This window comes from Rhinoraja longicauda, chromosome 10 (genome assembly GCF_053455715.1).
Source record: "Rhinoraja longicauda isolate Sanriku21f chromosome 10, sRhiLon1.1, whole genome shotgun sequence".
Lineage (NCBI taxonomy): Eukaryota > Metazoa > Chordata > Chondrichthyes > Rajiformes > Arhynchobatidae > Rhinoraja > Rhinoraja longicauda.
Window position 1 is genome coordinate 5676002 of NC_135962.1, and position 22837 is coordinate 5698838.

The window sequence follows — 22837 nt, forward strand, 5'->3', positions numbered from 1 at the left end:
GGATATGGACCACACGCGGGTAGGTGCGACTAGTGGAGCTGGGACGTTGGCCTGTGTGGGCAAGTTGGGCCGAAGAGCCTGTTCCCTCACTGTATCACTGTTTACACCGTAGACACAAAATGCTTCAGTAATTCAGCAGGACAGGCAGTATCTCTGGATAGGAGGAATGGGTAATGTTTCAGGTCAAGACCCTTCTTCTGAACGTCACCCATTTCTTCCATCCAGAGATGCTGCCTGTCCCGCTGAGTTACTCCAGCATTTTGTGTTTATCGACAGTATGTAGATTGTGCCTGTATTCTGGAGTTTAGAAGAGGGAGTGGTAATTTCCTGAATCTTCAATATTTTTTTGTGGGGCTTGACAGAGCAGGCTGGTTGAAATGTCTCTGGGTGGTCGTTGTTTTTGCCTCAACGTAAAGGGTCAGCCACTTGGGACAGAGAGGAGAAGAAATTTATTTCCCCAGAATCTTGGTGATTCAAGCAGAGAGTGGAAATTCATTTATGGAGTATAATTAAAAAAATTATTACAATTTTTTTTAGATATTGAAGGAAATGAAAGGATATGGGATTAGTGCAGATAATCAAGAGCAAGGTAAAAGATCAGCCCAGAGCTATTGAATGACAGGTGGCAGAAGACACCAAATAGTTTACTCCTGCATCTATTTCTTATGATAGTGAATAAGGAGGAATTGTTTCTCATGTCAAAAGGGTTGGAAATCAGGAAACGGACTGGCCAAGAGCCCGAGGGGAGAATGCTTTCATATGAACAGAGCACATCTTACGATGTGCACTGCCTTTAAAGGGTGTTGGAAACAAATTCAACAGTAACATGGGTAAGGCAACTGAATTATTACATTAAGGGTGAAAACCTGTAGGACCATTGGGAAAGACTAGTGAGTCACACTGGATAGCGTTATCAATGAAGGGTGATGAGATCATAACTCCAGTACTCTTAGATCCTATTAACTGAGTAAAAAGGGAAAAGCCTGAGGCATAAGCCTGGCAGATACTCTAATCTTTCCAATGAACTGATACTGGTCGAAAGTGGCTTGCTTGCAAGGGAGGATAGAGGAGGAACCAGACAATTCATAATTTGTCATCATAGCTGTCTTCTGCATACTTTGAGGATGGGGGCAAGGGAAGCATCTAAAAAGGGAGGGAATGAGAAAGGATTGGGAAAAGAGAGAAGGAATTTTATTATATATAAATTCACTGAAAAATGTAGAAGAAATATCATTACCCATGGGAGAATTGAAATATGGAACAACTGATGCAACCAGCAAAGGTATCTCAAGGAAAGCCTATTTGAATACATAAGTCCAAGAGGAAGAGAGGACCAGGCTGGTGTTGCAGAAATCAAGGCTGGGAGGAGCTTCTTGAGGAACAGGTTGTGCTGAATGAGCCACTTCTGCCTGGAAGTTCGGTGTATGTTTTACTGATCAGCAGGTGACACAGTGGATGGGACTGAACAAACAATGTTGGTCACAGAAGTTCACTATAGGAAGAGCTCCAAAAGCTGCACGAGGTTCGACTGCTCCCGACCCGGGGTAGATTGCCGGCGTAGGGGAGCTGAGAACCCCCCCGATGAAGGAGCTTGATCGCCCCGACGTGGAAGGCTCGTCGCCGGCTACGGGATTAAGATCATCCCGTCAATGGAAGGTTAGAGCCCCCGACTGCTGGAGGACAAAGAAGGGAGAGATTGAACTTTTTTTTCACCTTCTATCACAGTGAAAAATGTGGAGGAGTCACTGTGGTGGATGTTCATGTTAAAATGTATTTTGTGTGTCCTGTTGCTTTTTAGGACTGTATGGCAAATGAAGTTCCTTGTATGTTGCAAAACATATTTGGCTAATAAAGTTTTATTGTGATTGTGATTGTGTGAGAATGAACTTTATCAGTAGAGGTCAGAGTCCCAGGATAAATCTGAAGATCAACATGGTGGCTGGGAAAGATATCAAGTATGAAAGCTATAGAGAGGGGAAAAAAGAATCTATTTCTTCCTCACCCTTCCTCCCTTGTTATGAGCAGGGGAAAGAAATGAGAGACTACTTCAGACCATTAGGCAAGCTTCTAAAGTTACAAAATTGCTTTTCAATTATTTATTTTAACACAAATAAAATGTGGCAACAAACCTTGCGAAATGTAGAGTACGAATTGTCACACAAAGACACAGAAATCAGGCCGGATCCTTTCGTACATCCGTCCAGATTCACAATTCCATATTTGTAGCCGGTTTCAGCAATTTTTACAACAAATATCCGCTCACAATTGGTATCTGCCTGTGAAGCACAGAGTACAACTGTTAACTATAGGGATGGTTTAGATCTAGTGTCCGACAACTGAATAATTGCAGTGATTCTAACACCAGACTGTACATTCATGCAAAAATTCAGCAATTGATCATATACAAGCGAAAAATGTTGGAAAAATACAACACATCAGGCAGCAGTTAAGTGATAAATAGATCAGTTTAGAAGGATGAGAGGAGATCTTATCGAAACGTATAAGATTATTAAGGGGTTGGACACGTTAGGGGCAGGAAACATGTTCCCAATGTTGGGGGAGTCCAGAACAAGGGGCCACAGTTTAAGAATAAGGGGTAGGCCATTTAGAACGGAGATGAGGAAAAACTTTTTCAGTCAGAGAGTTGTGAATCTGTGGAATTCTCTGCCTCAGAAGGCAGTGGAGGCCAATTCTCTGAATGCATTCAAGAGAGAGCTAGATAGTGCTCTTAAGGATAGCGGAGTCAGGGGGTATGGGGAGAAGGCAGGAACGGGGTACTGATTGAGAATGATCAGCCATTGAATGGCGGTGCTGGCTCGAAGGGCCGAATGGCCTCCTCTTGCACCTATTGTCTATTGTCTATTATATTATCATGTTTCAATAATCTTTCACCAGAACAGGTGAAAGACCATTGGTTAGAAATATGAACTCTTGTTTTTCTTTCTTCAGATACTAGCTCATTTGCTGAATATTTATCGCAATTTCTATTTTAAATTTGACTTCCTGCCGTCCAAAACTTTCTATTTGAGGAACAAAAGTAGTATGTATCTTTCAACAAGACTTTGGCGAGGCCATAATTGTCATTGTGTATAATATCTGTTTTAGCCTCCTACTGAGGTTTTGGAAAGGATGTAGAAATCTCAAGACGAATTCCCACTTTACTGCAAATTAGTGCAAATTGGGCTACTTTAGCAACAACTTTGCAGCAAAGTGCCACTTTAATGCAAATTGGACGACACGATGGCGCTGTGGTAGAGTTGTCGCCTTAAAGCGCCAGACACCTGGGTTCAATCCTGACTATGGGCGTTGTCTGTGCGGAGTTTGTATGTTCTTCTTGTGACTGCGTGGCTTTTCTCCGAGATCTTTGATTTCCTCCCACATTAGAAAGACGTGCAGGTTTGTAGGTTAATTGGCTTGGTAAAAATTGTAAATTGTCCCTAGTGTGTTGGATGTTAAGTGTAAGGGGATCTCTGTGTTAGTGTACGGGGACTCGGTGGGTAGAAGGGCCTGTTTCCGCTCTGTATCTCTAAACTAAACTAGTGACCTAGGAAGGCTCCAAAAACCATGATCGTAGAGTGCAATACTGTAGACTTGGTGCCTAGAAGGGAACATGTGCTTATACCACAAATTATTTTGACTGATAATTCTCTCATTGCAATTGTATCCAGCCAGTTCAGAGATTGATGTAGGAAAGTGAATCTTTTCCCAACACCTTGTTTGCTCTGGTTGCTGTTTCACAGTATTTTCGGTGAACCTTCAGAAATGTGTGCACTAGCACACTCCCATCTCTGGAGTAAAAGGAGGGTAAACGTTTTGGGTCGGGACCCTTCTTCAAAGGGTTGATTAACACAAACGTTTGTATTAATTTCCCTTCCTGTTCTCGATCCCATACTGACCTTTCTGTACTTGGCCTCCTCCATTGTCAGTGTGAGGCCACAGTCAAACTGGAGAACCACACCCCATGTTCTGTTTGGGAAGCTTACAACCCAACGAAATGTTCAGTGTATTCACCGTCTTCAACTAATACCCTCCCTACCCCCTCTTTCTTTCCCACGTCTTTTTCCCCACCCTGTATGCTCCTATTTCTCCAATCATCTCCCAAACTGCCCCCCCCCCCTCCAGCACCGTCACCCTACTCCTTTCCCTTCTGTGGTGAACTCAACTCCCAAGCCCGAGTCCCCCATTTTCCTTTTATTCCCAGGGAAAGACACAAAATGCTGGAATAACTCAGCGGATCAGGCAGCATCCCTGGCGAACATGGCTTGATGAAGAAATGTCACCAATCAAGTTTGAAGAAGGGTCCTGACCCAAAATGTCACCCATCCATGTGCTCTGGGGATGCTACCTGACCCGCCGAGTTAGTCCAATAATTTGTGTCTTTCTTTGGTAAACCAGCATCTGCAGTTCCTTGCTTCTATATTCTCTCCTTTGTTCCCCTTTTTCCATCCCCTTCCACCCATATCCCTTACTCCGGCTTTACATTTCACTCCTCTCCTCGTCCTATCTGATACCATTGTAATTCGAATTTCACTGTACCTTAATTGCTACATGTGACAATAAACTGACCTTGAAACCTTGACCTTGAAACCGTGTCTCCTTTTCACCTCTAAACCTTGTCACTTACTCCATCCATCTGACAATCAAACCCCCCTCACCTGCATCACCTATCACTTGCAAGGCTTTGTCCTGCCCCGTCTTTCTTTTGCATCTTTCTCCCCATCTACTCTTATCAGACTGAAGCAGGGACCCAACCCAAAATGTCACCCATCCATTCCCACCCCAGATGTCACCTGACCTGCTGAGCTCCTCAGCACTTTGTGTTTTGCTCAAGATTCCAGCATCTGCATTTTTATTGTCTATCGTCTTCCCCACTATAGTTACAATGGTACAGAATCAGAATGTCCCAGATCAAATGGTTAGTTTTGATGGCCTTAAGCATCAATGGACATCACGTTGTTTCATAAAGTACTTTACAAATGGCAATAGAAGAGAGATAGCCTTGTCAGTTTCCAAAGCAAATCTCCTAATTATGACCTCCACTGTAAACCAGCATATATATAGTATAAGAAAATAACTGCAGATGCTGGTACAAATCGATTTATTCACAAAATGCTGGAGTAACTCAGCGGGTCAGGCAGCATCTCGGGAGAGAAGGAATGGGTGACGTTTCGGGTTGAGACCCTTCAGCATCTGCATTCTTAAACAATTGTGCCTGTAGGAACTGCAGATGCTGGTTTAAACCGAAGTTTGACACAAAAAGCTGGAGTAACTCAGCGAGCCAGGCAGCAATAGGTGACGTTTCAGGTCGAGACCCGTCTTCAGATCCTGCTATCTGTTTGATTACTCCAGGGTGGTGACATGAGCAGCTTTTGAAGAGCAGCCATCTTAAAAATTAATTAGCTGCAACACCGCTTTCCACAGATGTTTGCATTTTTGGAACTAACTTTCCTATCTTGAAAAATGGTTAAAGATTTATGAGAAAATTTGGAAAAACTCAGATTTCAATAAGCCAGGGATTTTTTTGTAAACTGGGAGACGCTTTGTTACATGAATATGCATTTTCTGCTTTCCAGTGGAACACTACTGACAACCTTTTGCATCATTCAAATGAACTAAAAATCATATACATGACTGCTGGAAAAGATTTCAGGAACTACGATTGATTTTTGATTCCCTTGCACTGAATTCCAACATCAACAATGAAATTATGACACAGGGAAGCCCAACATCAATAAGTGCACCATTGATATTTACAGAGAAAAAGGCTGATCTACAATTCGACTCATGCTACGAGGCAGTGGAGCAGAATTCTGTCTGCTCCATTTCATATATCATCATACCAGCAACAGTACAATTATCACACACCGATGAACTTGCGTGCAAAAACATTAATTTCATTTCTCAAACTTACCAAAATCATTTTGAAATTACTCGTGATGGAAGAATCTGAACTTTGAACCGTGAGCTTATTCCTTCTCATCCTACTGATTTTGAGTTCATGAACAAGCCTGTAGGTGGTGTTTGTCGTGTGTACACAGTGGGGGTGGGGAAAAGAAAAATTGTGCAAAAAGATTATTGTAAAACATCAATAATACAAAACCCTTTTTGAATGAACTTCCGATCAAGGATTTGTTTTGCAAATCGTAAGCAGGATGAGGAGAGAAATTGAGGCTTTTTGTTCGAAAAAAAGATACGAATCGGGTATTGGCAACTGGGATCAAGTGTATCCCTGAAGTGAGTATAAGGGATTGAGGAGCATACTTAGGAAGGAAAACAGGAGGGCAAAAAGAGGGCATGGGATAGCACTGGCAAAGAAGATTAAGGGAAATCCAAGGAAATTTGGTAAATATATTAAGGGAAAAAGGGTATATGGAGAGAAAATACAAAGTGGTCATCTATGTGTGGAGCTGCAGGAGATGGGCAATGTCCTCAAACTTTCTCCCCCATTTTATTGCAGAGAAGGACAAGATGGCAAGGAAATGTGGAAAAATGAATGGCAATAAGTTGAGGATAGTCTGTATGCAGTCGAGGAGATGCTGAACGCCCCAGAACATACAAGGGCAGATACATTACCAGGGCTTGATCAGATATATCCAAAGACACTGTGGGAAGCTCGAGAAGAAATTGTAGGAGCCCTGGCCGAGATATATGAATTATCGGTAGACACGGGTGAGGTGCCGGACGACTGAAGGGTGGTTAATGTTGAGCCTCTATTTAAGGGCAGCAAAGAAAAAATTGGGAACTATAGACCAGTAAGCCTCACACCTGTGATAGGAAAGTTACTGGAGAAGATTCTGAGGAATAAGATTGACATGCATTTGGGAAGACAAGGGTTGATTAGGGATAATCAACATGTTTTTGTGCGTGAGAAACCGTTGGAGGGCAGGGCAATAGATGCTGTCTTTTTTTAAATCTCAGCAAGGCCTTTGATAAGGTTCCGTATGGGCTGCACTGGAAGGCAAGATTGTACGTGGAATGATGTTTTTGGACTTGTCGGCACCCTGTATGTAGTGACTCTTTGCATACTTGTATATTGCATGCAAAACAAAGAATTTCACTGTACCAAGTACATGTGAGAATAAAGTATCAATAAATCTTCCTGCAGTTCTGAGGAAGCAGCGCCATTTCAAATCGTTAACTGGTTTCTCTTTCCATGGATGCTGCTTGACTGGCAAACATTTTATTTCATATTCTAGCATCTGGCGTTCTATTTGTTTTCCAACGCCACCTATTGCCCTTGCAATTGAGAGACTGAACCCTGACTGTTCACAATGTCAGTGTTATATATTCACCAGTCACATACTGTATCTTGGCTCATCCATGCCTTTTTCTGTCGGGGTTACTGCAATACATCCTCGGCCTCCCGTACTGACCCTCTACAACCTTGATGCCAACTGAGGTTTAGCTGCCAAAATCCGAAGAAACATTGCCCCATTCACACATGACCTATATGTTTCCTTCCCTACTTTGGTTCCCAGTAAAGCTGTCTCTCAATATTTTTGTTCTCAGTCATTTCTCTTCAATCTGGCCTCTTTAACATTCCTCCTGACAAATCCCAGGCCTTCAACTGCCAAGTTATGAAACAATGAAAATGCTCCCTAAACCCCTGTTTCCAATATTTAGTTTAGTTTAGAGATACAGCACGGAAACAGGTCCCTCGGCCTATTGGGTCCACACCGAGCATTTATCGTCCGCACACCAGCTCCACGTTAACCCCCTACAAACCTGCACATCTTTGGAGAGTGGGAGGAAACTGGAGCACCTGGAGGAAACTCACGCAGTCACAGGAAGTACGTCCAAACGTACGCACAATGCAGACAGCACCCATGGTCAGGATCTAATGCGGGTCTCTGGCACTGTAAGGCAGCAGCTCTATTGTCACATGTTTCTATTTTATAGCACATTATAACATCCAAAGCTGTGGCTAAGCTTTTGTAATCTTCCATAATAACTCTGTGCAGTTCAGTGTCAAATTTAGTTTGATGTCATTCCTGTGAGGCACCTTAAATGAACGCAAATTGGTTCGGTATTTATTAAATCATTGTGCAATACTCAACATTTACAACAATGGTTAGAGGCTTAGGATGGAACTGATGGATATGTCAGAGAGAATAGGTTCAGGGCAATAAATTGAGGTGATTGGATTACCCTAGAAGCTGTCATAATCTAAATAGGCCAAATGGCCTCTGTTTAGTTTAGTTTAGTTTACTTTAGAGATACAGCGCGGTCATAGGCCATTCGGCCCACTGAATCCGTGCCGACCGGAGCACCTGGGGAAAACCCAGGCAGGTCACAGGGAGAACGTACAAATTCCGTACAGACAGAGGCCGTGGTCTGGACTGAACCCGGGTCTCTGGCACTATAAGGCAGCAATTCTACCGCTGCACCACCGTGCCGCTCTCTGTGTTCAATGAGAAAATTAGTATATTAAATAAAATATAGGGAGGGGAAGCAGTAAAAGGGGAAAATGGGGATTGTAATAAAATTATAACGCACTTACTGGTAATATGATTGGAAGTTCATTAGTCCGCAATCCCTTTTCCGTACAAGTGCAATGAAGTTCATACCCATTCGAGCGACCCTCTGTTTAAAAGTTAGCACACTGGTGATCAGACTTCATTGGCAGTCACACAAGATTTAAGCATGCTTAGTTAATTAGTAAGTAATTCGTGAGACTAATTCAGGTATTCGGGGAGCACTGGGCTTAACACCAGAGTACAGTTAGTGGTCCAGAAATCATGAAAGAATAACTAGGGTAAAAGCATCATAGCTCTGTAGTATCAAATACAGGTTGTTCTGCTATAACATACTAGCTGTGTTCCAAAGAAACCTTGTGTTGTAGAAAATTGCTTTACAAAGACAATTGCGTCAATGGGGGAAAGGGGATTAGGGTCTAGCAGAGCTTTTTCAAAAATAAAGGCAAAACTTTTAATAGCTACAAGTTTCATTTTGTTACTGAAGCTAAAAATGTTAACGGCTATATGTCACATTATTTAATAAGCATCAATAGAAGCGATTCTTGTCAATTTCAATGAACATGGGCGGCAAAACTGATTAGACTGCGCTCTTACGAGACAATCATATCATATCATATATATACAGCGCGGAAACAGGCCTTTTCAGCCCACCAAGTCCGCGCCGCCCAGGGATCCCCGCACACTAACACTATTAACACTATCCTACACACACTAGGGACAATTTTTACATTTACCCAGTCAAGTAACCTACATACCTGTACGTCTTTGGAGTGTTTGGAATGGTGTTTGATTACTGCGGCGAGCTTACATGGAAATGTGGGAGACATTATTCCTAGATGACGCTTTTCCTGCTTGTCAATTTTCAAAGTAACTTTTAAGCAGTTCTCTACTTTTCAATAGAAATCATGTTAGAACCGTTTTGGCCTATATAATACAAATAGAGATCCCTAATTCATCAATCGAGTTATGGAATCATGTGTTCATAACCCATCGGAGCAGCATTAGGTCATTCGACCCAGCGTGTCTACTCCACCGTTCAATTATGGCTGATCTAGCTTTCCCTCTCAACCCCATCCCCCTGCCTTCTCTCCATAACCTATGACATCCTTACTAATCAAGAACCTGCCATTCTCTGCTTTAAAAATCCCCACTGACTTGGCCTCCACAGCCGTGTGTGGCAATGAATTCCCCCTCATCTCCTTTCTAAAGGTACGTCCTTTTATTCTGAGGCTGCGCCCTCTGGTCCTCGACTCTCCCACTAGTGGAAACGTCCTCTCCACCATCACTCTATCCAGGCAGTTCACTATTCTGTAAGTTTTAAAGAGGGCCCCTCCTCACCCGTCTAAACTCCAACGATTACAGGTCTAGAGCTGTCAAACACTCATCATACGTTAACCCAAATATCCCAGTGATCATTCTTGTAAACCTCCATTGGACCCTCTCCAATGCTAGCATATCCCTCCTCAGATATGGGGCCCAAAATCGTTCACAATACTCAAAATGCGGCCTGACCAGTGCCTTATAAAGTGTAGGAAAATAACTGCAGATGCTGGTACAAATCGAAGGTATCACAAAATGCTGGAGTAACTCAGCAGGTCAGGCAGCATCTAGGAGAGAGGGAATGGGTGACGTTTCGGGCCGAGACCCTTCTTCAGACTGAAGAAGGGTCTCGACCCGAAACGTCACCCATTCCCTCTCTCCTAGATGCTGCCTGACCTGCTGAGTTACTCCATTTTGCGGTGCCTTATAAAGCCTCAGCGTTATATCCCTGTTTTTATATTCTAGTCCTCTCTAAATAAATGCTAACATTGTATTTGCCTTCCTTACTACCAAGTCAACTTGCAAATTAGCCTTTTCAGGAATCCAGCACCAGCTATCCCAAGTCCATTTGCACCTCCAATTTCTGAATCCTCTCCCCATTTAGAATACAGTCTACGCCTTTATTCCTACTACCAAAGTGCATGACCGCTCATTTTGTCACGCTGTATTCCATCTACCACTTCTTTGCCTGCTCTCCCAACCTGTCCAAGTCCTTCTGCAGAGTCCCTGCTTTCTCTACACCACCTGCCCCTCCACCTATTTTCGTATCATCCACAAACTTGGCCACAAAGCCTTCAATCCCCTCATCCAGGTCATTAATATACAACGTGAAGAGTAGCGCCCTCAGCATCGATCCCTGCGGAACACCGCGAACCACTGGCAGCCAACCAGTAAAAGCCCCCTTTATTGCCACTGTCTTCTGCCATTCAGCCAACCTGATATCCATGCTAGTATCTTCTCTCTAATACCATGGGCTTTCATCTTACTTAGCAGTCTCACCTTGTCAAAGACCTTCTGAAAATCCAGGTAAACGACATGTACTGACTGTCTATTCTGCTATTTACCTCCTTAAAGAATTCCAACAGATTTGTCAGACACGATCTTCCCTTCATAAAACCATTCTCACTTCGGCCTATTTTATCATGTGCTTCTAAGTACTTGGAAACCACATCTTTCATAACGGACTCTAAAATCTTACTAACCCTCAAGGAAGTCAGGCTAACTTACTAACCCTCAAGGAAGTCAGCATATAGATCCCCCTATTTTGCTTTACTCCCTTCTTGAACAACAGAATTGCCTTACCTTAGACTCTTATCCCTTCTTAAACTTTCTGTCCTATTACTACTAGAGATTTCAGTAGCCACTCCTGCACTCTTCTTCCCTTTAACTACATCCTCCCCTCCCTCCACCCCCCACTATTTAGCTTAAATCCCTATCTACAGCCCTCGTTATGCGGTTTGCCAGGACACTGATCCCAGCAGGGTTCAAGTGGAGTCTGGTCCTCCTCCACCTCCCACAGCAATCTCCGAGCCACGCATTCAACTCTTTAATCTTCTTGACCCTGCACCAATTTGCTAGTGGCTCAGGCAGCAACTCAGAGGTTATTACCTTTTTTGTTCTGCTTTTCAATTTAATCCCTGCTCTGGGCTTGACAGGTTGGCACTCTTTGTGGAATTTTCTGCCACAGAAGATATTTGTGGAATTCTCTGCAACAGAGGGCAGTGGAGGCCAATTCACTGGATGAATTTAAAAGAGAATTAGATAGAGCTCTAGGGGCCAGCGGAATCAAGGGTTATGGGGAGAAGGCAGGCACGGGTTACTGATTGTGGATGATCAGCCATGATCACAATGTGCTGGCTCGAAGGGTCAAATGGCCTCCTCCTGCACCTATTTTCTATGTTTCTATGTTTTTCCTCAGCCCTTTTCGCCAGAGCCCATCGAGTTAAGTTGCAAATTGCATTTTTCCTCAACATGGCACTTCGTCTCAACATGGCCGCCGCTCCCAACAGGCCGCTCGGCTGCACATTGCCTTCCTTTTATTCACTACTGTCTCTTGCTCAGCCAATCAGACATCTGCTTCGCTGCACATTGCCTTCCTTTTATTCACTACTGTCTCTTGCTCAGCCAATCAGACATCCGCTTCGCTCCGCTTCCTGCTTTCTCAATCAAGTATTTTCTACACTAGTAGAAGAACAACTTTTCCCACTTTTTCTTAAAATAGATTTTTCTCCAGCATGGCGGCTGCTGCTCTCTGTATTCAATTTCTGATGTTTTAACAGTACTACCTGCAGTCCATTTGTAAAATTCTAAGTAGACGAGGATTACCGTATTAATAGCATCCTCCTCCAACATCTTCAATCGCTTTTCTTCCATTTCCCTTTTATTAATTGCCTCCCAAGTAAGAGGATTACAATTGTTATGTCCGGGTAATAGCCTAAAATATCTGTCCTTTTCTCGATCATAGTAGAATCCAGGTAGCTCTAGATAGATGAAAAGAGAACATGTTACACTTTACACAATATCATGCTCATCACTAGGCTGGGCCTGCACTTTGGTTGCAGACGTTACAACTGCCGGCACCAATCTGCTGAAGTTCCCCCCTTCAGTTTGGATGCCTCCCAAGCCTGGGTGCTGACCCACTGATGCGCTCATTGACGATAGGGACCACTGTACTGCACAACTCCTTGTTCCAGCATTAATTCTGGCTGGACAGAGCCAAGTCAGCACACATGAAGAGCAGGGAATGAGGCTTGGTCTGGGCAGTGTAAATTATAGCAGTAAAATCGTGCGGCACGGTGGCGCAGCGGTAGAGTTGCTGCTTTACAGCGAATGCAGCGCCAGAGATTTGATCCTGACTACGGGCGCTGTCTGTATGGAGTTTGTACGTTCTCCCCGTGACCTGCGTGGGTTTTCTCCGAGATCTTCGGTTTCCTCCCACACTCCAAAGACGTACAGGTATGTAGGTTAATTGGCTGGGCAAATGTAAAAATTGTGCCTAGTGTGTGTAGGATAGTGTTAATGTGCGGGGATCGCTGGGAGGCGCGGACCCGGTGGGCCGAAGGGCCTGTTTCCGCCTTGTATCTCTAAATCTAAATCTAAAAAATCTAAAATGGAGACACAAGAAACTGCAGATGCTGGAATCTTGAGTAAGACACAAAGTTAGACACAAAATGCTGGAGTAATTCAGCGGGACAGGCAGCATCGCGGGATAGAAGGAATGGGTGATGTTTTGGGTTGAGACCCTTCTTCAGACCGAGAAAACACAAAATGCTGGGGGAAATCAGTGGGCCAGGCGAACTCTGGAGGGGCTGGAAAGGTTCAAAGTTTGAAGAAGAGGCCCGACCCGAAACAGTGTCAGTTCATTTCTGCCGCAGATACTGCCTGACGCACTGAGTGCCTCCAGCGCTGTGATTTTCTAAAATATTAGTAGATCAGTTTGAATTGGGGAATGTGTTAGATCTTTTGTTCTGACTGAAAGGATTCATGGAAGATAACCAAAAAAATCAACTTTACTAAAGGTTTGAAACCAGCAATGTCTGACCAATTTAATAGATGTAATATTGATGAACCAGAAATCCTGCAAAAATGTTTGTTTATTGCTTAAAGTAAGTTCCACTTTTCCTCTCCCCTATTGCCTTCCTGCCCAAAACCCATCCCTAAGGCCTCTTCCTTACCCTTTCTTTTCTCATCTACCTGCCATCCCTCCCTTTGGTTCTACATTTCACACCTCACCTTCCTTTCTTATCAGATTCTGCCAACTCCATTCCTTTGTGTAGGAAGGAACTGCAGATGCTGGTTTACACCGCAGATAGACACAGGATGCTGGAGTAACTCAGCAGGACAGGCAGTATCTCTGGATAGGAATGGGTGACGTTTCGGCTGGAGACCCTTCTTCAGACTTCTCTCCAGAGATGCTGCCTGTCTAACTCCATTCCTTTTGTCTTCTTCACTTTATCACCTCCACCTTCTCTCCCCAACCTGACTCATTTGCCAATCAATCTTTCCTCACCTGGATCCACCCAACACTTGCCAGCTCTTGCCCCACTCATTCCAGCAGCGAGTAGACACAAAATGTTGGAGTAACTCCTGCTTTGGCAGTATCTCTGTAGAAAAGGAATAGGTGATGTTTTGGGACGAGACCCTTCTTCAGACTCATTTTGTGTCTATTTTAGGTGTAAACCAGCATCTGCAGTTCTTTCCTACACATTCCAGCAGCTACCTCCCCTCTACAAGAGTCCGACCAGATTCCCTGTCCTTGTTCTACACATGGGTGCCAGTCAGTGATGACCACAATTAAGATTCTACTTGTTATCTCTTTGAATTAAAATATTTATAATTAATAATAATTATACACTGGAATTTAGAAGGATGAGAGGGGATCTTATCGAAACGTATAAGATTATTAAGGGGTAGGACACGTTAGAGGCAGGAAACATGTTCCCAATGTTGGGGGAGTCCAGAAAAAGGGGCCACAGTTTAAGAATAAGGGGTAGGCCATTTAGAACAGAGATGAGGAAAAACTTTTTCAGTCAGAGAGTTGTGAATCTGTGGAATTCTCTGCCTCAGAAGGCAGTGGAGGCCAATTCTCTGAATGCATTCAAGAGAGAGCTAGATATAGCTCTTAAGGATAGCGGAGTCAGGGGGTATGGAGAGAAGGCAGGAACGGGGCACTGATTGAGAATGATCAGTCATGATCACATTGAATGGCGGTGCTGGCTCAAAGGGCCGAATGGCCTACTCCTGCACCTATTGTCTATTGGGAACAAAATCCTGATGGAAATCTTCATCGTTCCCAATTGTGACGGTGAAATGGGAGTTAGAAGTAGGTCACTCAACACTGGTCATCCAACTTCCAACATACTCATGTTGAATTAGGGCCATTTGAACATGGAAGGCATTGCTTTGGAGCCCTCTCCCAACCATGTCTGAAGCCTATACATACACATTTTTCAATAGGTGTGGAAAATGATTGGGAATGGAAATTCTGGCCGTATTCCCCCTCCTCCTCTGTATATTATAGGGACAAACCTGTGCCCATCAAATCCTAGGTCCAACCAGGATAGAAGCCAGGGCATTCTGGCTTAAAACATTCCAGCTCATGTCAACTCAGGTACTGCCTTCACATAATGGTGTACAATTTCACCTGGTTCACAAGTTGCCAAACACATGTAATAGAATGGCTTTTCTGTACAGCACAGCAGGAATTCAGTGATATGTTGGCTGACTGGGAGGCTGGCAACTTTCACCTTTGCACACCGCAAATGTGTTATATCTGTCCGTGGAGATGCATTTAATTTGAAAAAGGCTGTTGTAGGAACATGCCACATTGTGCTTTTCACTGCAATAGTTTACTGCTAGTGTGATTAAAACTTCTGAGCCTCTGAAGAGTGTAAATACACAGCACTTGTTATTTTCTTTCCAGGAAAGGAAATCAAAGGGGCAGATTTCAAACTGAAACTTGTTTTACACAGCAACTTACCCATCCCTTTCCACCAGTTCATTTTGAGCTGTTGGTATTGCTAGGAAGACTAGCATTTATTGTCTTCCCCAATTATCCTTCAGAAGATGGTGACAAGTTGTCTTCTTGAACTAGTTCAGACTTTAGAGTCGTAGAGTGATACAATACAGAAACAGGACCTTGCAGCCCACAGGACCACACCACTGCTGAACAAGTGCCCATACACATACCTCGTTTCATTCTCCTCACATTTATCCCAACCAAAGGGCAGCAAGGTGGCACAGTAGTATTGATACCTTACAGCGCCAGAGACCCAGGTCGATCCTGACTATGGGTGCTGTTTATACAGAGTTTGTACGTTCTCCCTGTGACCATGTAGGATTTCTCCGGGTGCTCCGGTTTCCTCCCACATCCCAAAGACATAGAGGTTTGTAGGTTAATTAGTTTCTATAAATTGTAAATTGTCGCTAGTGTGTAGGATAGCCCCAACTTCTTTGGGAGGTGGGAGGCAACAGGGGCACCCGGGGGAACAGGGAATATGTAAACTGCACTTGGACAGTGTTTGGATTGGGATTGAGCCTGGATCACTGCAGATTTGAGACAGTGACTCCACAAGCTGTGTCACTGTACCACTTGATGAAGGTGCTCCCATATTGCTGTTGACTTGGAGTTACAGTATTTATATTTATTGACAATGAAGAGCCGGCGATATTTCCTGATCAGGATGACATTGGGAGTCTAGGACCAGAGGGCATAGCCTCAGAATTAAAGGACGTTCCTTTAGGAAGGAGGAGGAATTTTTAAAGTCAGAGGGTGGTGAATCTGTGGAATTCATTGCCACAGAGAGCTGTGGAGGCCAAGTCAATGGATATGTTTATGGCAGAGATAGATAGATTCTTGATTAGTACGGGTATCAGGGGTTATGTGGAGAAGGTACGAGAATGGGTTGAGGGAAAGATAGATCAGCCATGATTGAATGTCGGAGTAGACTTGATGGGCCAAATGGCCTAATTCTGCTCCTATCACATATGAACATGACATTTGACTTGGAGAATTTGCAGGTTGTGATGCTTTCATGTGACTGCTGCCCTAATGATCAGGGTTTGAGAGAATCGGTCAGAATCATGGTTAGTCCTCAGACTTGTCCGACCTTAGCACTTGTAGCTTCCTGTGTATCACACCAAGATTCTTTCTGACGGAGTATTAACAGAGACACCCAAGAAGATTCCCCATCTTCCAACAAAAATGGATGCAAATGTCAACTCGCCAAGTCTCAGATAAAATCCTTAAAATGTGCAACACACTGTACTTTTGGTTTCTCTTTGCAATTCAAAGTTATGCAATCCAAATTATCAAAAAATATATAGTTTTGACTACTGTTTCCCACTTGAATAAAACCCCAAAATGCAAAAAACTCGTGGTAGGTCAGGAAGCAACTATTTATTCAAAAATAGTTAATAAGGGCGGCGCGGTGGCGCAGCAGTAGAGTTGCTGCCTTACAGCAAATGTAGCGCCGGAGACTCAGGTTCAATCCTGACTACGGGTGCTGTACTGTACGGAGTTTGTACGTTCTCCCCGTGACCTGCGTGGGTTTTCTCCGAGATCTTCGGTTTCCTCCCACACTCCAAAGATGCACAGGTGTTTGTAGGTTAATTGGCTGGGCAAATGTTTTTTTTTTAAATTGTCCCTAGTGGGTGTAGGATAGTGTTAATGTGCGGGGATCGCTTGGCGGCGTGGACCCGGTGGGCCGAAGGGCATGTTTCTGCGCTGTATCTCTAAATCTAAATCAAAATAGTCTGAGGCCCTTTGTCAAAACTGAGTTTTCAATTTCTACTTGTGGTATTTAATATGAATACTTCCAAAGTTTAATGTAATTAAAAACTTACTTTGAAACAATAAGAATGAATGGCACGAGATTAAGTGCTGTCAAAGTAATACTTGCCGGGAACATCAGATGGCACTGAAGTACTGCTAGTCGCTTCCCCTGCTGACATCCTGGAACTATTCTGTTCATTCGATTCACCAGAGTCAGAGTGCGGATTCCTAAGCATCATATTGAATTCAGGAGAGAAAATAATAAGTGCTGTGTATTCAAAGTCTTCAAATTCTCAGGAGCTGTAAAAGGTAGTTATGGAGTCATACCACACAGAAACAGACCCTTTGGCTCAACTTGCCCATGCAACCAGATTTTAGAACTGAACCAATCCCATTGCCTGTTTTGGCCCATATCCCTCCAAACGTTTCTTATCCATGTATCTGTTTAAATGTATTTTAAGTGTCACCATTGTATCCACCTCTTCAGCTTCATTTGGTGGCCTTGTTCCATATACAGTGCCGTCCATAATGTTTGGGACAAAGACCCATCATTTATTTATTTGCCTCTGTACTCCACAATTTGAGATTTGTAATAGAAAAAAATCATATGTAGTTAAAGTGCACATTGTCAGATTTTAATAAAGGCAATTTTTATACATTTTGGTTTCACCATGTAGAAATTACAGCAGTGTTTATACATAGTCCCTCCATTTCAGGGCACCATAATATTTGGGACACAGCAATGTCATGTAAATGAAAGTAGTCATGTTTAGTATTTTGTTGCATATCCTTTGCATGCATTGACTGCTTGAAGTCTGCGATTCATGGACATCACCAGGTGTATTCTCTGGTGCTGCTCTGCCAAGCCTGTATTGCATCCGTCTTTAGCTGATGCTTGTTTTGGGGGCTAGTCCCCTTCAGTTTTCTTTTCAGCATTTAAAAGACATGCTCAATTGGGTTTAAATCGGGTGATTGATTTGGCCACTCAAGAATTGACCATTTTTTAGCTTTGAAAAACTCCTTTGTTGCTTTAGCAGTATGTTTAGGATCATTGTCTTGCTGTAGAATTAACCGCCGGCCAATGCGTTTTGAGGCATTTGTTTGAACGTGAGCAGATAGGATGTGTCGATACACTTCAGAATTCATTATGCTACTACCATCAGCAGTTGTATCATCAATGAAGATAAGTGAGCCAGTACCTTTAGCAGCCATACATGCTCAGGCCTTAACACCCCCACCACAGTGTTTCACAGATGAGGTGGTATGCTTTGGATCTTGGGCAGTTCCTTCTTTCCTCCATACTTTGCTCTTGCCATCACTCTGATATAAGTTAATCTTTGTCTCATCTGTACACAAAACCTTTTTCCAGAACTGTGGTGGCTCTTTTAAGTACTTATTGGCAAACTGTAACCCGGCCATCCTATTTTTATGGATAACCAGTGGTTTGCATCTTGCAATGTAGCCTCTGTATTTCTGATCATGAAGTCTTCTGCTGATAGTGGTCATTGACAAATCCACACCTGAAGAGTGTTTCTGATCTGTCGGACAGGTGTTGGGGATTTTTCGTTATTATAGAAAGAATTCTTCTGCCATCAGCTGTGGAGGTCTTCTTTGGCCTGCCAGTTCCTTTGCGATTAGTAAGCTCACCAGTGCTCTCTTTCTTCTTAATGATGTTCCAAACAGTTGATTTTGGTAAGCCTAAGGTTTGGCTGATGTCTCTAACAGTTTTATTCTTGTTTCTCAGTCTCATAATGGCTTCTTTGACTTTCATTGGCACAACTTTGGTCCTCATGTTGATAAACAGCAATAAAAGTTTCCAGAGGTGATGGAAAGGCTGGAGGAAAGACTGTGCTGAGAGCTCTCTTATACCTGCATTGAGGAGGCATTTAAACACACCTGAGCAATTACAAACACCTGTGAAGTCATGTGTCCCAAACATTATGGTGTCCTGAAATGGGGGGGACTATGTATAAACACAGCTGTAATTTCTACATGGTGAAATCAAAATGTATAAAAATGGCCTTTAATAAAGTCTGACAATGTGCACTTTAACCACATGTGATTTTTTTCTATTACAAATCTCAAATTGTGGAGTGCAGAGGCAAATAAATAAATGATGGCTCTTTGTCCCAAACATTATGGAGGGCACTGTATGCACTGCTCAATGCATGAAGAAATTGCCCCTCAGGTCTTAATTAAATCTTTCCTCTCTCACTTTACATCGATGCCCTCTAGTTTTAGAAACCCCTACCCCATGGAAAAGACAGGCCATTCACCTTATCCCATACTTTTCATGATTTTGTATGCTTCTATAAGGCCACTCCTCAGCCTCCTGTACTCCAGGTTAAAAAAATCCCAGCCGATCCAGCATCATCTTATAACTTCAGCTTTCAAGCCCTGGTAGCATCCTGGTGAATCTTTTCTGCACCCTTTCTGGATTAATGACATCCTTCCTATCGCAGGATGACCAGCACTGCATACAAAACTTTTAAAATGTGTCTTACCAACATTTTCTATAGCTATAAAATAACATCCCAACTCCTGTACTCATATCCTTACCAATGAATGCAAGCATTCACCATCCATCTTCTGGATGGCCGAGTTACTCTAGCACTTTGTGTTTCACATTCGTCTTCAATAGACAAAAGATAATAGACAATAGGTGCAGGAGGAGGCCATTCGGCCCTTCGAGCCAGCACCTCCATTCAATGTGATCATGGCTGATCATTCTCAATCAGTACCCCGTTCCTGCCTTCTCCCCAGACCCCCTGACTCCGCTATCCATAAGAGCTCTATCTAGCTCTTTCTTGAATGCATTCAGAGAATTGGCCTCCACTGCCTTCTGAGGCAGAGAATTCCACAGATTCACAACTCTCTGACTGAAAAGATTTTTCCTCAACTCAGTTCTAAATGGCCTACCCCTTATTCTTAAACGGTGGCCCCTTGTTCTGGACTCCCCCAACATTGGACTCACCACCCTGTCTACCTGTTGCACTGAACTACTGTCAGTATAAAGCACACTATAATAATTTTTGACAATGGCTTTCAAATGAAACACACTTCCACCTAAATAACAAATTCTTTTTTTTGTTTTTTAAACAACTCATCCCCCTATCAGCTAATACAGATTATCAGTTATTTGGATTCAGAAGGCATCTTCCACATTTGACCCTCAGTTTCCACACAAATTTTATGGTATCATTATTGAGATCAACAATATGTATTAGAACAATCTGTACCCGAGTACTCTCTCAGCATGAATTTTCTCTTTACTCAAACAAAGGCTAACTGTCTGAAAGGGTGACAGAAACAGGTTCAGGAGCACATGTTCAGTGCGTTCACAGGCAATATCACCAGCAATCGAGGAAAGAAAAGGGGTGTAAGACCAACAGAAAAAGCTTCAAAGAGCAAATCATATTGTGCTGAGTAGTCATGTCCTAGAGCAAATCATTCTATGATTGTAAGGATAATTTAATCAACCATTGAGGTATCAGGACCATTATCAACCTAACATCCATGATTTACATTTTTAGATTTAGATTTTAGATTTAGAGATACAGCGCGGAAACAGGCCCTTCGGCCCACCGAGTTCGCGCCGCCCAGGGATCCCCGCACATTAACACTATCCTACACACACTGGGGACAATTTTTTTACATTTTACCCAGTCAATTAGCCTACACACCTGTACGTTTTTTGGGATTTAAGGAGGCAAAGACAGATTATGGATTTATAGCCCTTCTTAAAATGTAAAATTTGAGACTAAAACAGATTTGTTTGCAATGACATAAAATTGTAATTATCACCTGTGACCATAATGCTCTCGGTATCGCCATCTATTATGTTGTCGCCGATTGTGCTGTGCAGATTGCCTCCCGTCACGCCATTTGCTTCTTTCCATTTTTGTAACTGTAAGAAAACAGCTTTGATTATTTTTGAGCTGGTCCGGCAGCATTGGGACTGGGATTGCATAAATATTCACCAACTAGCAGGAGGCAGAAGTGGAAGGTTGTTTTTCGGTCTGGAGGACTGTGACGAATGGCGCGCCTCAGGGGATCGGTGCTGGGCCCATTGTTGTTTGTGGTTTATATCAACGATTTGGGCGAGACTGTACAAGTGATGATTAGTAAGTTTGGAGATGACTCTAAAGTGTGCGGTATTGTAGATAACGATGATGGTTATCAAAAATTATAGCAGGTATCACAAAATGCTGGAGTAACTCAGCAGGTCAGGCAGCATCTCAGGAGAGAAGGAATGGGTAACGTTTCGGGTCGAGACTCTTCTTCAGACTGGGCTTCAGATCCTGCACAGGGCGAGTCTGAAGAAGGGTCTCGACCCAAAACTTCACCCATTCCTTCTCTCCCGAGATGCTGCCTGACCTGCTGAGTTACTCCAGCATTTTGTGATACCTTCGATTTGTACCAGCATCTGCAGTTATTTTCCTACAAAAATTACAGCAGGGTTTTGTGCAAGTGGGCTGAGGAATGGAGTTTAATGCGGGTAAGTGCAAAGTGTTGTATTTTAGGAAGTCAAACCAGGTCAGGACCTTCACAGTGAATGGCAGTGCTCTGGGGAGTGTCGTAGAGCAGAGGGATCTAGGAGTGCGGGTACATAGTTCTGTGAACGTGGCATCACAGGTAGATAGGTACTTAGGGTGATCAAGGCATTAGATACATTGGCCTTCATCAGTCAGGGCTTTGAGTATGGAAGTCAGAATGTTATTTTATAGTTGTACAGGACTTTGGTGAGGCCAAATTAGAGTATTGTGGTCAGTTTTGCTCACCTTGCTATAAGAATCATGTTAAGCTGGAAAGAGTGCAGAGAATAAGAAAATAACTGCAGATGCTGGTACAAATCGATTTATTCACAAAATGCTGGAGTAACTCAGCAGGTCAGGCAGCATCTCGGGAGAGAAGGAATGGGTGACGTTTCGGGTCGAGACCCTTCTTCAGACTGATGTCGGGTGTGGGACAAAGGAAGGATATAGGTGGAGACAGGAAGATAGAGGGAGATCTGGGAAGGAGGAGGGGAAGGGAGGGACAGAGGAGCTATCTGAAGTTGGAGAAGTCGACGTTCATACCACCGGGCCGCAAACTGTCCAGGCGAAATATGAGGTGCTGCTCCTCCAATTTCCGGCGGGCCTCACTATGGCACTGGAGGAGGCCCATGACAGAGAGGTCAGACTGGGAATGGGAGGGGGAGTTAAAGTGCTGGGCCACCGGGAGATCAGTTGCGTTAATGCGGACCGAGCGCAGGTGTTCAGCGAAGCGATCGCCGAGCCTGCGCTTGGTTTCGCCGATATAAATAAGTTGACATCTAGAGCAGCGGATGCAATAGATGAGGTTGGAGGAGGTGCAGGTGAACCTCTGTCTCACCTGGAAAGACTGTTTGGGTCCTTTGATGGAGTTGAGGGGGGAGGTAAAGGGACAGGTGTTGCATCTCGTGCGGTTGCAAGGGAAAGTGCCCGGGGTTAGGGTGGTTTGGGTAGGAAGGGACGAGTGGACCAGGGAGTTGCGGAGGGAACGGTCTCTGCGGAACGCAGAGAGAGGAGGGGATGGGAAGATATGGCCAGTGGTGGGGTCCTGTTGTAGGTGACGGAAATGTTGGTGGATGATATGTTGGATCCGCTGGCTGGTGGGGTGGAAGGTGAGAACGAGGGGGATCCTGTCCTTGTTGCGAGTGGGGGGAGGGGGAGCAAGAGCGGAGCTGCGGGATGTAGAAGAGACCCTAGTGAGAGCCTCATCTATAATCGAGGAGGGGAAGCCCCGT

At 43.7% G+C, this 22837-nt stretch overlaps 1 protein-coding gene across 6 annotated transcripts in view; it reads right to left on the reverse strand.

The window, feature by feature from the left end:
* Positions 1-22837, reverse strand: part of wdr21 (WD repeat domain 21) — an 80114-nt gene that overhangs the window by 27853 nt on the left and 29424 nt on the right. For 4 of the 6 annotated variants that reach the window (XM_078407056.1, XM_078407057.1, XM_078407058.1 and 1 more), the window contains 6 exons: positions 20875-20977; positions 17198-17298; positions 12123-12277; positions 8501-8583; positions 5912-6008; positions 2130-2276 (listed from right to left, as the gene is read on the reverse strand). In XM_078407056.1, the coding sequence (XP_078263182.1) occupies positions 2130-2276; positions 5912-6008; positions 8501-8583; positions 12123-12277; positions 17198-17298; positions 20875-20977 (686 nt within the window). Of the gene's footprint in view, positions 1-2129; positions 2277-5911; positions 6009-8500; positions 8584-12122; positions 12278-17197; positions 17371-20874; positions 20978-22837 lie in introns of those variants that run through there. The other 2 variants (XM_078407060.1, XM_078407062.1) reach the window with 2 other exon arrangements.